The 15,561-nt window shown below is 36.4% G+C and overlaps 1 protein-coding gene across 1 annotated transcript in view; it reads right to left on the bottom strand.

Annotated features, from left to right (window-relative positions):
* hs2st1b (heparan sulfate 2-O-sulfotransferase 1b) overlaps positions 1 to 6,611 on the bottom strand; it is an 87,803-nt gene extending 81,192 nt beyond the window's left edge. The window contains exons 1-2 of the mRNA XM_060867782.1: positions 6,543 to 6,611; positions 6,148 to 6,365 (exon numbers count right to left, since the gene is read on the bottom strand). Of these exons, the coding sequence (XP_060723765.1) occupies positions 6,148 to 6,271 (124 nt within the window). The 5' untranslated portion in view covers positions 6,272 to 6,365; positions 6,543 to 6,611. The remainder of the gene's footprint in view (positions 1 to 6,147; positions 6,366 to 6,542) is intronic.
* Between the last annotated feature and the right edge of the window lie 8,950 nt (positions 6,612 to 15,561).

Genomic DNA, 15,561 nt, shown 5'->3' with positions numbered 1-15,561 from the left:
CATCTGATTAGCTTGAATAAAAACCTACATCCACACCAGTCCAGATCATGACATGTCTGCAGCAAACAAACACCGGGGGTTACATCACTAGAAAGCAGGGGCTTTTGATCAAGATGTTTAACCAATACAAAGAAACCTGTCACACACGTCTAACATGTATTGAAGTATATATATATAAAAAATAACAAGCAGTAAGTAAAATTGGATTTCCCCTTAAAAGTGAAATAGACTATGGAGTGACCCGCTACACAACATTGTTTATTAGCATGACAGTGAAATACACAGCTTTCAGTGTAGCAGCAGAGGGAAAGAGGGAAATCTTAGAGCTTTCCATCTCCTAATGAAGTACGTTATGTGGGAGCAATCTAATACAGTCTACAGTCTAGTGGCTATAAATTCACAGCCACAGAAGGCAAATATTTCAGAAAAATATTTCATTCGTGTCATCTGTGGGGCTGCACATGTGAGAAGCCTCTATGCTCATCCATCAATGCTTTCCACCCTCGATCGGCTCTGCTCCGTTCGATTTAATTAACTCCCGTCTTAATGGAGTGATTCATATCTCCATACACATTCTGTACATGGCTGGCACTGCTAGCATATGATAGTGGTTCAAATAAAAAGCTACTTATTCGAATTAAAATAAGTGTCGTGTGCACCATTCTGAATTAAATGAGGTAATTGGATTAACGTGCCCAGGCTTGCGTAATGCGACCTCATCTGATCGTGTCAAATTCTTTAAGTGGAAACAATGGCATTATGAAATGTTCGCCTTCCATTTACACACAGACCTAGCCATGGCATCACACAACTACAAAACCCATCAAAATATACAAGGTGACAATATTATTGCAGCTCAAAGGAAGTCATAAGGTGCAAAAACATGAGGCACACCCATGCAAAAAGAACTCATTGTAGTGTTAATTAGGGCAAGATTCATCTCAAAACTGTGCTGTGCTCAAAAGCGTGTGTTCGCTCATAAGTTAGTCATTAGTCATATGACACAGTAGCTGCATTATGATTTTGTTTTATTACTTTACAAAACGCTTAACTAACCGCTACTATTCACAATGGCCCTGAAGTGACCTATGGTTTTTTGCACTGTGATTGGCTAAATATTATATTTTTACTGATTAAAGAATTTATTTTTGTTCACCTTTTGTTAGGTTTGCAAAACTGCAAAACAAAATAATTCCTGTTAGCACTTGTTACAGCAGCTAGAAACTTTCCTTTTCGTCACATTTTCTTGAAGTTAAATATAAAAATGCAGCTTTTACAGAAAAAGGGCATCATCATCATCATCATTTTACTTGTCCATAGATGCTTTTCATAGTTTTGAACTTTTTTTTAACTACCAACACAGTTTTAAACCATTTATTATTAGAATCTAAATTTGAATGAATTCTTACTATAGACACTCACCACATTAATACATCCATATTGTCTGAGCCATGCTAATACAAAAAATCAATCAGCCCGATTCAACCAATCACGATCCAGAATTTCTCGGCATTGTATAAAAGGTTTTAACAAATGTGTATTAGATATCAAGATTAGATCCTAACATTACACTCCATTCTGCTTGAGTTTGTTTATAAAGAGGTGCTAAATATTGTGAAAAAGTTTTGCCAATGGAGACCAACACCACACACAGCTGAGTCCATGTCAAGACCAAGACTTTGTTGGTTGTAATATCTTCTTAAGCTGACAGAAAATTTCTATTAAATTAACTAAAAAAAAGTATCTACTTTGTTATTATTTGTACAAATAACGCAGGACGTTAAGGATATGCTAAGCACAGCCCATTCACCCAGCAAGTGCTACAGGGAAAGTCTTATTTTATATCATTGCTATGTAAAGCAGACACTTAGTGAGGCAACAAGAATGACAAGTGAGAGTTATGGATTAGATGATATTGAAAAAATAACAGATTTAGACCAAGTAAAGTTTTAATGGCAAAACTGAGAGCATTGATTTGTGGTCTTAGTACCGGTTTCCATAACAATAGCACTACAAATTCATGATTGTGCTTTAGAAAATAACAAAGTCCTAGTGCTGGTCATGTCCTAGCTCTAATATTTTTCTAGTATTGTTATTATAGACATTGTTGGTACCATAAAAGCAAATACAGGACTTCTGAAGCCTAGGGTATGCCGGCAATGGTGTAGAGACATTTAGTAGAAAACATGCTAAGAGTGTGTTTATGGGAACCAAAGACAAGTCTATTTGGGAGGATACCTGGAGTTCATCAGAAAAACCACAGCATATAAGAGTTTAGAGGAATTTACAGAAGCTGTTCATTTGCATCATCACATTCCTGCGTTAAGAAACTCATTTACTGTCCATAAATATCTCAATTTGATACGTTGCCTTTCTCGCTATTGCCGGAACTACAGCACCGGGTTGTGCATATCCATTGGAAATTAATGTTCCCCTGTGGCTTTTTCATTTAATAGCAAAGGATAAACAACAACGTTGGGGGAGAAACATATGGAACTGGCAGACACAGTCATAATAAAGCCATCGCAGATTTTCATTTATTTTCAGCAGGATAGAATTTAAGGTACCACTATAAATCTTTTTTTTATTTCTTTTTCAATGCAAATCAACCATTCAGAGTAGAACTCGTGAATTCCTCTTCACAGCTTTGCACTGATGCAAAAAAGAAGCGATGCAAAAGGAGGCTTAAATTACAGAAGAAAAAAAAACAACCCATGTACAATCAAAAGAATTGTTCGGTAGTCAAAAGGAAATTACACACCCTTTTCAGTACAATCAAATTAAGCCACACTACTCTCAGCAACACTGTGTCTCTCTTCCAGACATATTTATGAATAGAAAAATCAGCCAATATTGGATGCCCTACTACACAGAATCAGAAGCTTCACTCGCATTTCTCACTTTAAGTGTTCAAGGAATTCAGCCCAAGTTTTTAGACTCCATCTGATCTATTCTACAGCCTGTGTTGAGCCAGAAAAGCAGAGCCATGCTGGTTCCAGCACTGTGCACCTGCACTGCAAAGCCTCCATCATCTCACACACCATTACAGGACATATGCAATTATCAGGAGCCAGTCTCATGCAAGCCAATGAAGGGGAATGTCTGAGTGCTATTTCTGTTGATTTTGGCTGTGTGCTAATTTTATTTGGTTACTTCATACTGGCCTAACAGTATGATATAAATAGATTTCTAATTTTTTAATTTTTTTTAAAAAGCAAAAAGAAGACAATAAAAACATTAGGGTTAAATGCACTAGCACAAGCCATGTACAGAGCAAAATCTATATATAGGTCAGAAAACATGGTCTCATTTCACGTAAAAACATGTCAGTGTAATGACATCCAAATAGCAGCCCGGGAAACATTGTTTATCTTTGGATGCCATGATTTATCACATACTAACTTAGAGTCGATAGTCAAGCAACAAAAGGTCCCCAGTCACATACTTATGCACTATTCTACACTATATTGTAGTATAAACAGTTTTCACACTAAAAACACAAAAAAGTGCATTTCAAGTACCCAAACGATAAACTTATCCAAGCAAAAAAAAAAAAAGTGTGAAATGTTGAACACTTCGTGAACTTTTAAATGATTAGAGTTTTCCTTATGTGGTGTTTGTGGGGTGGGGATATCAGACACTAATGTTCCATAAGAAAATTTATTCAGAAAAATATTTCAGATTGGATGAAGACACTCTGGTGAAGAGGACATCTTACAAATTTCTTTTAAATTAGCCCACATTTAAAAAAAACCCACCACATTCCATTAAGCTAGCAACAACCTTTGTCACCAACTGAGAAACAGATTATACTTCTGGTATAGGGTTGGGGGTTTGATTCCTGCTGTGTTGGTAGCAGAAATCAGGAACGTAGTCTGAATGGAATCTTTAAATTGTCTGCTGTGTGTGTGTGTGTGTGTGTGTGTGTGTGTGTGTGTGTGTGTGTGTGTGTGTGTGAGATAATACCCTACAATGTACCCTGCCTTGTGCCCTGAGACAGATTCCAGGTTCCCTGTGACCTAGTAGAATAAGCTGTGTAGAGAATGGGTGGTTGGATGGTTAGACAATAGAGTGTATAATGTAAATGCTTATTGTATAGTATGGCATTTGGCACACTAAAGTTCCTACAGCATTTATTTTATTTTATTATACACAGGTGTATAATGTAGGTCTCTTAAAGGCTGTAAGGCACTGCATGGCACAAAATACTTTAATACTATTTAAGACTTCGTCAATTAAAATTTAATGTCAACATTAACGCACATGTTCGTCTGGGCAAAGATGCTCAAGACATTAGTATCTTTTACAGCTTAAGAGCACCTAGGAATTAACTTTGAAACAGGATTTCTTGCAAACATGTCAGTGGATCATCTGCAGCCTAATATTTATGTAGACAGACCATACGGTGTTCGAAACATGAATTGTGGTGTTAAAGAGAACTGCAATATAACCTAAAATTAACCAAAAAATGTATACCATTTAAGGCAGGCTGGGGAAAAAAGTGAGAATAAATTCCGCTTTCAAGGCCATTAGCATATCTGAATCACACAAGTAAAGCATTTTGTACAGTAACATATCAGCATAAGCTCCTACAACCAAATCAACACAGAATTATTGTATAACCCCAATAACTAGTGTTATTCATATTTCTTTTCCTTTTTTGATTTATCAGTTCTGTAGTTTTTCTATTCTGGTTATTAATAGTGTTATTGAAAGAAACTTTAGTATTGAAATATATTAATATATTTAGAAAGAAATGTATTAGTGGACAGGGACCATCATAGGATTGCTTCTGTGTCTGATACATTTGTATTGGATCAACATTAGTGCTAATCACATCAGTGTTAAAACATTGCTGAGAAAGGTCCTTCTGTTTTTAACAGTGGTCAAGGATAAAAGGAAGACTAGTGGGTATATTTCACCTGGTAAGAGGTTTGGGTTATAGTAACAAATAGTGGTTATCAACGTGAAGGAAAACTTCAAGTAGTAAAGTAAAAACAGTGGTGTTTCATGAAAGTAAACTAAGCATCAGGACTATTTTTCAGGTCTTTGCTTGACACATCTGTTTCTCATGTGGGTTCACCGGGTGTTACATCTCTGTTGAACACCTTCTGTTCAGCTCCTGTAGTTTTTATTTTTTTATAAAAGGTGCCAAAAGTGTGAAGACAATCAAGCAGCCTTAAAAAAAAATTTTCTTTTTGTACTTGAGCTCAAACATAACCAGCCTGTACACACCATAGACACAACCTGTTAGAAACCAGCTAACCAGCTTGTTGATATACATATATTTTATATTTTTTCTTCAAGCACTTAATTTCTAGATCATTTAGTATTTTTTTTCTGTCAGTTAAAACTGCTGTATGTTCTGGTCTTTATCGGCAATCAGGTCTGCACTGAACTCAGAGTCTGCCCCATTATTTCCTCAGGAGTTCTAGGTTGCACTATTATAAACTGTTGTAGAAATGACATTATTTACATTTACATTATTTACTGTCAAGTGTCACCCAAATGAGGATGGGTTTCCTTCTGAGCCTGGTTCCTTTCGAGGTTTCTTCCTCATGTCCTCTCAGGGAGTTTTATGTATATGTATATATACACGTATATATATATACGTATATATGCATATATATGTATATATACACATATATATAGTATTTTACATTTTGAATTCATTTTAAACTTTAATTGTATGTTTACTGGTTTTTATTTTTTCCTTCTTCTTGTTGTTGTTGTTGTTGTTCTTCTTCTTATTATTATTATTATTATTATTATTATTACTACTATTATTATTGTTATTATTATTATATATTTCTATTTCTTTCTCTTTTGTTTCTATACTTCTGTATGGAATGCTGCTTTGAGACAATGGGAAATTGTTATAAGAGCTATACAAATAAATACAACTTGAGTTGAAAAACTGACTAGAAAGTAAGGCTTGTTCAGAAAAAACCCAAACCAAAGCTTAGTATCAGTTACACTGCATCTGATTAAAGACATTCATTCCCCCCTTGCAGAAGAAACAGAATTTTGAGATCTGGTTATCTGAAGCATTGCTTCTTCCACTAACTTGTGTAAAACGTGCACACGAGTTTAACTGTCGTGTATTTCATCTACACTGAGGTGCTGAGTAGCAGGATTGGATCTTACCCAGCTTTGCTCGGGACTCCTCCAGTTTGCGGATCTGGTTCTCGATGAAGATCATGACCAGCGCAAAAAGCACCAGAGCCAGGAGCTGAAACTTGGGCGGCATCACGGTCCTCAGGAGCCCCATTAAACCACACTACAGCAGAAGGAAGAAGAGGAGGATGACAAGGGTGATGATGAAGATGGTGGTGCTGATGAGGGTGATCTATCTGCATGTCATGCTGCAAAAAGCAGGCACAGAAATCACCGATCAGACACACATGCTCTGGTTCTGGAGGAAAAGTGCTGAAAATGATGCTTAGTTTAGTCTGCAAGTCGATTTCATGACGTGCATTTGCGTTTCTATTGTGCCTTAAGGAGGTACGTGTGTGTGTGTGTGTGTGTGTGTGTGTGTGTACGCTGTTGCCTGGCTGAAGTGCTCCACAGTTGTGAGCTGTCAGCGACGCTACTGCCTCCGTGTGTGTGTGTGTGCGTGTGTGTGTGTGCGGTTTTCCTCTCGATCTCTAGCTTTATTCCTCTGTGTGAAATCATCTCCGACAGCGCCATCTACAGTAACGGAGGAAGGAAACTGAGGAGGGAGAGAATATTTTTGTAGTGTTTTTTGTTTTTTGTTTTTTATTCTCAACTTTTGGGCCATTTGAGGGTCACAGGGTCTGGTTCTTATTGTTTTGTCTAGATAATTGTTATTATAGAGCATATTTGTAGAGAATGATTAGTGTTTTGTTGGTCCATACTTTCTTATTCACACACAGAAAAGACAAGGATTTTGAAAATTAGAATTTTTGAAAATTCATAATTGCAATCGACTGAGTTGAGAACTTTGCGATGTGACCTCAAAATTGCAAGATATAAAGTCAGAATTGTGTGATTTTGGTGCAAAATTGTGAGATATAAAGTCAGAATTGTGAGATTTTGCTGCAAAATTGTGAGAAATAGAAGGAATTGTAAAACATTGCTGCTGCTATAACACTGTGTTCATTCTAGTGTTTCTGCACACACAATATTGTTTGAACATACAGTATTTACACTGGTCAGCGCTGTTTCAGTCTATTGTGTTTTGTGTATTGTCTTTTTTTGTATTGTCTTTTTGTCTGCACTGTCTTTTGTTCTGCACTGTCTTGTCTGTCTTGTTTGTCTTGTCCCGCACTGTTTGCACCAGGTTGCACAGATGCACTTTATGTATCTAGGACTACTTACTAAGTCCTTAGCTCTGTCTTTGTTTTATGTAGCACCATGATCCTGGAGAAACGTTGTCTCATTTCACTGTGTACTGCAACAGCTATATATGGTTGAAATGACAATAAAAGCTTCTTGACTTCACTTGACTTGATTGGACTTGACGTTAACAGATGCAAGAAATAAATTTAGGATTGCGATATGTTAAAATTGTGTGTGAAAACTTCTATTGTACATTCTTTTCTAATTTAATTCAATTTACAATTTATTTTATCAGCGAGAACTTGAATGGAAAGTAGTATGAGTGAAATATTTATATGAATTTCATTTGTATTTGGTGTGTGTTTTTGCTGGTGTGTGTAAAAGCCACAACCTTCAGTATCAGTTCAGAAGCAGTTAACATGGTCAATATCACACATTTGCTTACATTCAGATAGGGACCTAAAATAGAATGGAATGTTTAGTATTAAATATTTAAGACATTCACCTTTTTCTTTTTTTAAATATGTAAATATTCTCAAAACCTCCTTATTTCCATTTATAATCTAAAAAAAAATCAACGTTTTCAGATGTGGTCTCACTGTACTTCTCAAATTTACAGATTTTCTACTAAAACAGATTTTTCTTTTTTCTACATTTATATCGACCACAAAGGATACTATCAAGATTAAAAAAGAGAACTGATTCAACAGATTTTCTGTCATCAACCTAAAACCAGTGAAGATAACCATAAATCAACAATTAATCAGCATCTCTTTGTTATGTTTGTAGGACTAGAGGTCTTAAACAGAGGATTTAGACTTCTGATGTTTCATGATTTATGATGGAAAATTGTAGTTAGTGAACTTAAAACCATCTTGATTCTGAGTCACAATAAATGTACTTTAGAACATTGTTAGCAAAAGTACACTTAGTATTAAAAAAATACTCGACACAGTAAAATTTACATTTACTACTTTATTCAGTATATCATTATGAAAACTACAGTTTGTTCATGATTTTCCATTTTCTGTGTATCTAAACCAAAAGTAATGTCAATTCATTTTAAAGTCTTCTAACATCAAGAAGTGCCAAGAGAAAAAGATTAAATGCATAAATTAGACCAAATGCTCTATGTCTGTGTTCATACCAGCCTTTGTTCATTGCTGTAACACTGACTGGATATTCTAAAGTCTCATCCTTTCAGCAATCATTTCATATTTGGTATCAAAATAGTGTAGCATATATTTTTATGGGTTTATCAATATCTGGTATGTTCCATGTATGAGGAGTTCACAGGAAATGGATTTTTTTTTGTCTCAATGGTTGAGACTTTGGGCAACTAATCAGAAGGTAGCACGCTGTTAGTGTCAGCTCTTAAACTACTCTGCACTCTGACCCTAACTTTCTTACATGCAGGGATATGTGAAGTTTCACTGTACTCTGTGAGCATAGATGACAGTTCTTCTGCTTCTTCTTCTTCTTCTTCTTCTTCAGATTTATTGAAAATATGTGTTTTGTCAAAGAAAAACATACACTTATACCCTTTTAGAAGGCATTATATTTACATCATAAACATGTATTAATTCCTTGATAAATAAAAATGACCTCTCATATCATCTATATAATAGCTCAGATGAGATTATCATAACCTGTTTTAATGTTGTTGTACTTCAGCTGCTCCATTGTTGGGACTGCCATGCCAGATCACGTGTAAAATGAACATATTTGATTTTGGCACTCTTCTTGACGCAACGCTCCCATTTTATCCATGCTTGCGAGTTAACTTGACAGCAGCTGGGCTGGTGCCCTGCCCAGGAATCAACTTGGGCCATGGCATTCAGAGGACAGGATCTTGCTGCTGGAACAACAAAAAAATCAACAAAAAAGTGAAAATTAAAAAAATTATTTCAGTACAATTCAAATTTACTTGTATAGCGCTTTTAACAAAAGAGTTAATTATATAAAGATTAATATTACACACAAGGTCAAGATTAATATCAGACGTATTTAACCCTTGTATGGTTTTCGTATTTTTGTTACTCAGCCAGTGTTCATGGGTCTGGTGGTTCCACTGCATTTTTGGGTTTTTAATTCAACACAATCAAAAATTTTATGTTAAAATACTCTACAGATGTTTACTTTATCCCAATTACAAGCAAAATAAACAGCATATAACAGCAACACATTTTTTAAGTAAAGTGCTACTTGTTTTTTGTTGTTTTTTTAATGAAATGTAAAAAAAAAAAAGAAAATCAAATTTAATCAATTTATGAGTGGAAAAAAATCAACAAATTTACAAGGAAGCAAAGTTTTTCGAAACTATTGATGTTTATGAATATGGGTCCCACAGACCCGAACAACATACAAGGGTTAAATGTGTTTGCATTTATCCCCAACGAGCAAGACTGAGAAGACTAACCAGACTCAAAAGTGAGCCTCATCATCATTTGGGTGACACTGGAGGTTGTGATTATAAATTGTTATAAACACCGGAGAATGTTATTAGGAATAATGTCTAATGTTTTCTACAGTCATATAAAGTCTGACAATTGTGTATTGATTAGGAGGTTGTTGTCCCCAAAGACCACATGTGGTTTGCTTCAACTTTTTGAAAGCCTGAATCCTCATGACAACGGAATCATCTGGAGCTGGGACATCTCTAGATGTCTCAATATCTCCACAGGGATGGCCTTTTCTCACTGAAGGTCTAAGATCTTCATGGGAAATTAGTTCTCACTCAGCATCATCCACAGCAGTCTCTCAAGTCTCACCATCTGAATTTAAACTCATTCATGGCATTTATACCACAGCGTAGTTGAAATCTGATTGTCAGATGGTGTGCGCTACATTTATATAACATCATGGCTTGTAAGTAATTCCAACTTTAAAATAAAATATGTTACTGTTTCTATAGTAACAGCTTGTACACAGGGACTTGTGTAGGGTAAATGGTGTACATCTAAACTAATACTAAAATGATTTAGGCAATGTGTTATTGTTTTGAAAGGAGAAATGTATTCATCATTTATAGCAGTGGTCTTCACTATTTTTTTCATGTGAGCCACACTGATAGGACAAAGTCAATAGGAGAGCCACTTTCACCGCAAGGTATGCCAAGTTATTCAGTCTTAAATAGCTTATCTGCTTAAATACAATGTACGATATTGCAATACAATAATTACTCGAGTCGCGGATGATGCATGCTCCCCATCAGTTACCTCTTTTGTCACTGTCACATTGCTTTGTTGCTGTTCATTTTGTGCGCGGGATTGTTTGATAAGAAATCGATCCATTTTTTAGTCCGTGTGTACAGTAAACACAAGTTGTTAACTAGCATGAAACACAAACTAGCTTCTGGCAGGCCGCCAAAAACTGGCTATTGACACGATCAGATATGTACTTCAGTAAATGCAGGTGCATTTTGAGTTTCATTTGCAGGGATTCCTATACTACACCAGCCATGAGCTGTATTTTACCTGCATACAGACAAGAAATTATTAGTTGAGGCATAACAAAGATGCATGTCATCATTTCAAACCTCCACAGCAAGCCTTCTATACGGTGACCCATGCTTACCTGCAAGTGGGGGCGGAAGACAATTTTTACTCTCTGCACGGTGATTCAGAGGCTCAGTCAGATTCTGAGGTGATTCAAAATATCATTATTCATGTGTAACTACATATGCATCCAACAGTGGAAGCCTGTATAAAATGTACTGTGGGATTGTTAATTTTCTGTTGCTCCTCTCAGAACAGGACAGTCTTACCCCAGATTAGGAGTAGATGCCCTTTGTCATGTATTGTCATACTGTCATATTGTCATGTATTGTCATAATGATGAGAGACATGTTGGACCTGTTGGTTTTGAAGCTTCAGGCCCTCCTCAAGGCAAAGTTTTTTTTGTTTGCTTGTATGATTTTTACTCTGCCAGTTTCTCTGATTACCTTCTGTCACTACCCATGCATATTTCACTCTGCCTTGTGTTCACCATCAGAATGTCCTGTATGGGGTGCAGAAGAAGCTTCTGATGTGTCTGGTAGCAGCCAACAAGCAAGTAACTGCTCTATTCACCCAGATAGATACATCAAGATGGCTTTCAGTGTTAGCTAAATGAGCAAAGCAGTAAGAACTAACAAGATGAAGCTCTTCTGAACAGGATATAGTTGATGTTTGACTGGCTTGTGAGTCCCTTATTCATGATAAGAGAGCTAACCAATCAGAAATTGATAAATATGGAGATTCAGATGAGCTTGAAAATGTCCATGTAAAATTACAGATAATTAAACATAAAGGATATTTGTTGCATCAAATCAGCAATAATTGCATTTTGTAATACGTTTCCATTTTGCAATCTGAATTTCCTGGATGTGTTTTAGTGGCACATCCTAATTTCTGCTCTATGAACAGCTTTGTTACTGAATTTGTGTCTTGTAAGCACTTTTAAAGGTGACAATTAAACCTTAATTCGCAGCCTGGCCTTTTTAGCTGCTTTGTTTCTTTCTGTATTAGAATATACTTTATTACTCTACAAGGTCATGGCAATAATAGAGTAACTTTTCATTGTTTTCCAAAGTCAAAGGGAGGATTTTTGGTACTTCTTGTGTATGATGACATCTGGGAGCCTGTATCTGGGCTATACATTACAGTGCTTGTTGTTTGTGTAAAATAGAAAAGGCAATGATACACATCAAATCAGGTCTGCTTTAATTCTCAATCTTGTACCTTTGTGATTCAACGCTGTTCACTCTGTCACCCTGAGAACACCAGCTCCACAGTAAAACATGGCTTTATGCATCCAGAGTGACACTGATGTGTTCCAAAACCAAGGTCCTGAAAGAGAAGTATCTATAACCTTGTTATAGATATATACATATTATACTCACATTGTTGTTAATTAAAAGGCAAATTGCAATAAAAGAAATAAGCTAAATTTGACTCATACAGATTAATGAGGATGGCCAGAAATCCCTCCACTGTGCAATCTTTATACTGTATATTAGGAGTTCTCAGTGATTTATCATTTAAACCTATTGCTATAAACTTTCATTATGGTTGGAAAACGTCCTGCCTACTGTTTAGAGTGCATTTACTGTAAGCCTGAATATGAACTTCCCATACTACATAAATGCGTATATCTCAGTCTCATAATCAGTGGAGACTACTTTAAATGGAAAAACAAAGGACAAATTATAGAGACTAAAGACAAAAGTTGTACTTTGTGGTTTGTCCCTGGTGTGCAGTGTCCCTTGACACCTTTAACACTGAGAATAGAGGGATGAAAGCTATAAGACTCCAGCTGTGCATGAAATTGCTGCCTGCCATCGTCTGCGATTTGCTGCTGCTTAAAATAGCTGCATTCACCTTCTACCACTCACGTGCTACACAGCAGCAACATGTAAATGTCTTATCTGTACTTATCCCATGGTAATACAAGAGGTGACACATTTCAGATAATATGCTGTTTTGGGGAAATGATTAAAGAAACAGTTCCTAAATGCATTTGATTGGCCTTCTGTTTGTTTACTGGTAGCTAATGTTGCTACTGTAGTCACCAGTTTTCTACAATACTCCATGTCTAAATCATCACACACTCAAAGGACAGAAATAGTAGAGCTAAATAAGTGAAGAGTATTTGTGATATTGAAATCAAATGAAAAGTATATTGTAATCATTTTTAATCTAAATCAGGTCAAGAATAACAGCAGGAATGCTGTAAAAGAAAGAGAGTCACAAAAAACTGTAACTTGTAATAGAATACAGTATAAGAAACAAAGTCATGGCCTAATGGTTACAGAGTTTGACTCCTAACCCTGAGGTTGGTGGTTCGAGTCTCGGGCCGGCCACACCTGAGGTGCAATTGAGCAAGGCACCGAAATCCCCAACTGCTCCCTGAGTGCTGCAGCATAAATGGCTGCCCACTGCTCCTGGTGTGTGTTCACGGTGTGTGTGTTCACTGCTGTGTGTGTGCACTTTGGATGGGTTAAATGCAGAGAACAAATTCTGAGTATGGGTCACCATATATAGCTGTATGTCACTTCACTTTCACATCTCTAAAAATAAGACAAGCACAAGTTTTTAGTGGCAATATTTTACACATTATTTCCTCATATTGACTATGTCTATATCATTTGAAAACTTTGAACTTGCACTAGCTGTGGTAGCTACTGCTGAGCATTTGTTTACAATGAAAGCAAGACAAGAGGGCAAGCTGAGGAGAGTGCATTGAAATCAGGCACTTGGCCACTCTTTGGGCTCCTGTGGTCCAGTTCTCCAAAAACCTTTGATTGATTGAATAAACAAACATTGTGAAATGCCGACTTTTGAAAATGTTCGATTGAAACATAATGTGCTCCATGGCCGAATCTTGAATGCCACTTTTACTGTAGCTGGTTGTGGCCAGTGTCAATGGTTCCAGGGATCCAGAAATACCAGTCTATCTTGGCACTTGACATTCTGACTATTTCCGTGTTGCTAATGGTGGAAGGCTCGCCACATAAGAAAACATACACCAGTGAACCCTCTCTATCTTTTATCTTTAAGAAAGAATACACTATTTTAATGAACTATATATCTAGAATTGTTTTAAATGAGCGCCAACATTACAAATGATTTATTTATTTTTGTGTATGTGTGTGTTTTGGGGGTGGGGGGTTGTTGCTGGGGGTTGTTGATGTCACGCTTGCCTGTCTTCAAAACTTGAGAGCCCTGATGTTTATACCACAGCATCCCAGGTTTAGTCCCTGCTTTGCTGTTATTATAACCTCCACTCATCTGGGAATATTTTCTATTAGATATTAGAGTGTGGCTGTGTTGAATTTTGCTCATTCAGAAACAAGAACATTAGTGAGGTCGGGCACTGATGTGAAACGAGGAGGAGTAGGGTGCTGCTAGCATCCAGTTCAATTCCAGTTTATCCCAGAGATGCTCACTGGGGTTGAGTTCAGGGCTGTTCAGGACACTTGAGTTCTTCTTCTCCAACATTTACACACCATGTCTTCATGGATTCTTGCTTTGTGCACAGGAGCTTTGTCATACTTGAACAGGTTCTGAGCCTCTTAGTTTCAGTGAAGAAAAATTGTACTGCTACAGTATATAAAGACATTCTAAACAATTCTGTGTTTCCAACAGTTATGGAAGAACCACATATGAATGTGATGGTCAGGTGTCCACAAAATATTGTATGTGCTAAGGAAGAACAAGATACTGGCTTAATGGTGGCTGATACATGATTTTAGGTCTCCAACATACTTCTATTTTTGTAGAGAGTCATGTTGTACACTGTCAGAAACTATATAAGCAAGCATTACGTAGAGATTAAACTGACATTATGTACAAATCAGTGCATTTGAGAAAGGTTTGAATGTCACTAAACCAATAGCTGTAACCCTGTTTGGATGATTAACAACATTAACATTGTAGCTCCAGTATAAAACTAAAGAAGGAAATGTCAGTCAGCAAAAAATGTTGACCAAGTTTAGATAATTCCTTTAATCCTTTCATTTGAGTTTCTTATTTGATCACTCTCTTGTTTCCTGTCTTTCCTGAAACTGAACAATCTTTCAATACATTTGGTGCTGATGGATATTGCAATATACAGATGTAGAAGAGTAATGATTTGTGATCCCACTAACCGGTGACTTTAAAGAAGAGGATGTGATTCCTTTTGAGTCTGGTTCTGCTCAAGCTCAGTGAGTTTTTTATTGCCTCTTGCCTCTGGTTTGTTTATTAGGGATCTTGATTTTTATCCAGATTTTTGTAAAGCTTTACAAATATAGAAAATTTGAATACTGGGGGCATGGTGGCTTAGTGGTTAGCACGTACAGTACGCCTCACACCTCCAGGGGAATAAAACCACGAACCCTGGAGCAACTATACTAACCATTAAGCCACTGTGCCCTCCAATAATAACAATAACACATTTAATTTAGATAGTAAGCAAGACAAATAACAAATGACTAAATAGCAATCCTAATTAAACAGTTGGAAAAAGTTACATTAGAAGGAAGGAAGAAGGAAACGAAAGAAGAGAAAAACTGCTTAGAAACTGCTTAGATACGTAAAAGACATTTTAGGAAAGAGGAGGATTTTGAAGGAGGAAATAGATAAAGTTTTATTGAGGATTTGTGTAAGGAAATTTAAAGGCTTGGGTGCTTGAGCATTGAAAGGAAGTCTAAATCATTGAAGCAGTAATGAAGTAAGGGAAGGACAACATTTTGTTGGCATATTCATGAGTTTTACAGTGTTAAATGGTCTGTATATT

This window comes from Tachysurus vachellii, chromosome 4 (assembly GCF_030014155.1).
Source record: "Tachysurus vachellii isolate PV-2020 chromosome 4, HZAU_Pvac_v1, whole genome shotgun sequence".
NCBI classification, from domain to species: Eukaryota; Metazoa; Chordata; class Actinopteri; order Siluriformes; family Bagridae; genus Tachysurus; species Tachysurus vachellii.
Note: the sequence above shows the minus strand (reverse complement) of the source record. Positions and strands in the feature narration are given on the sequence as shown.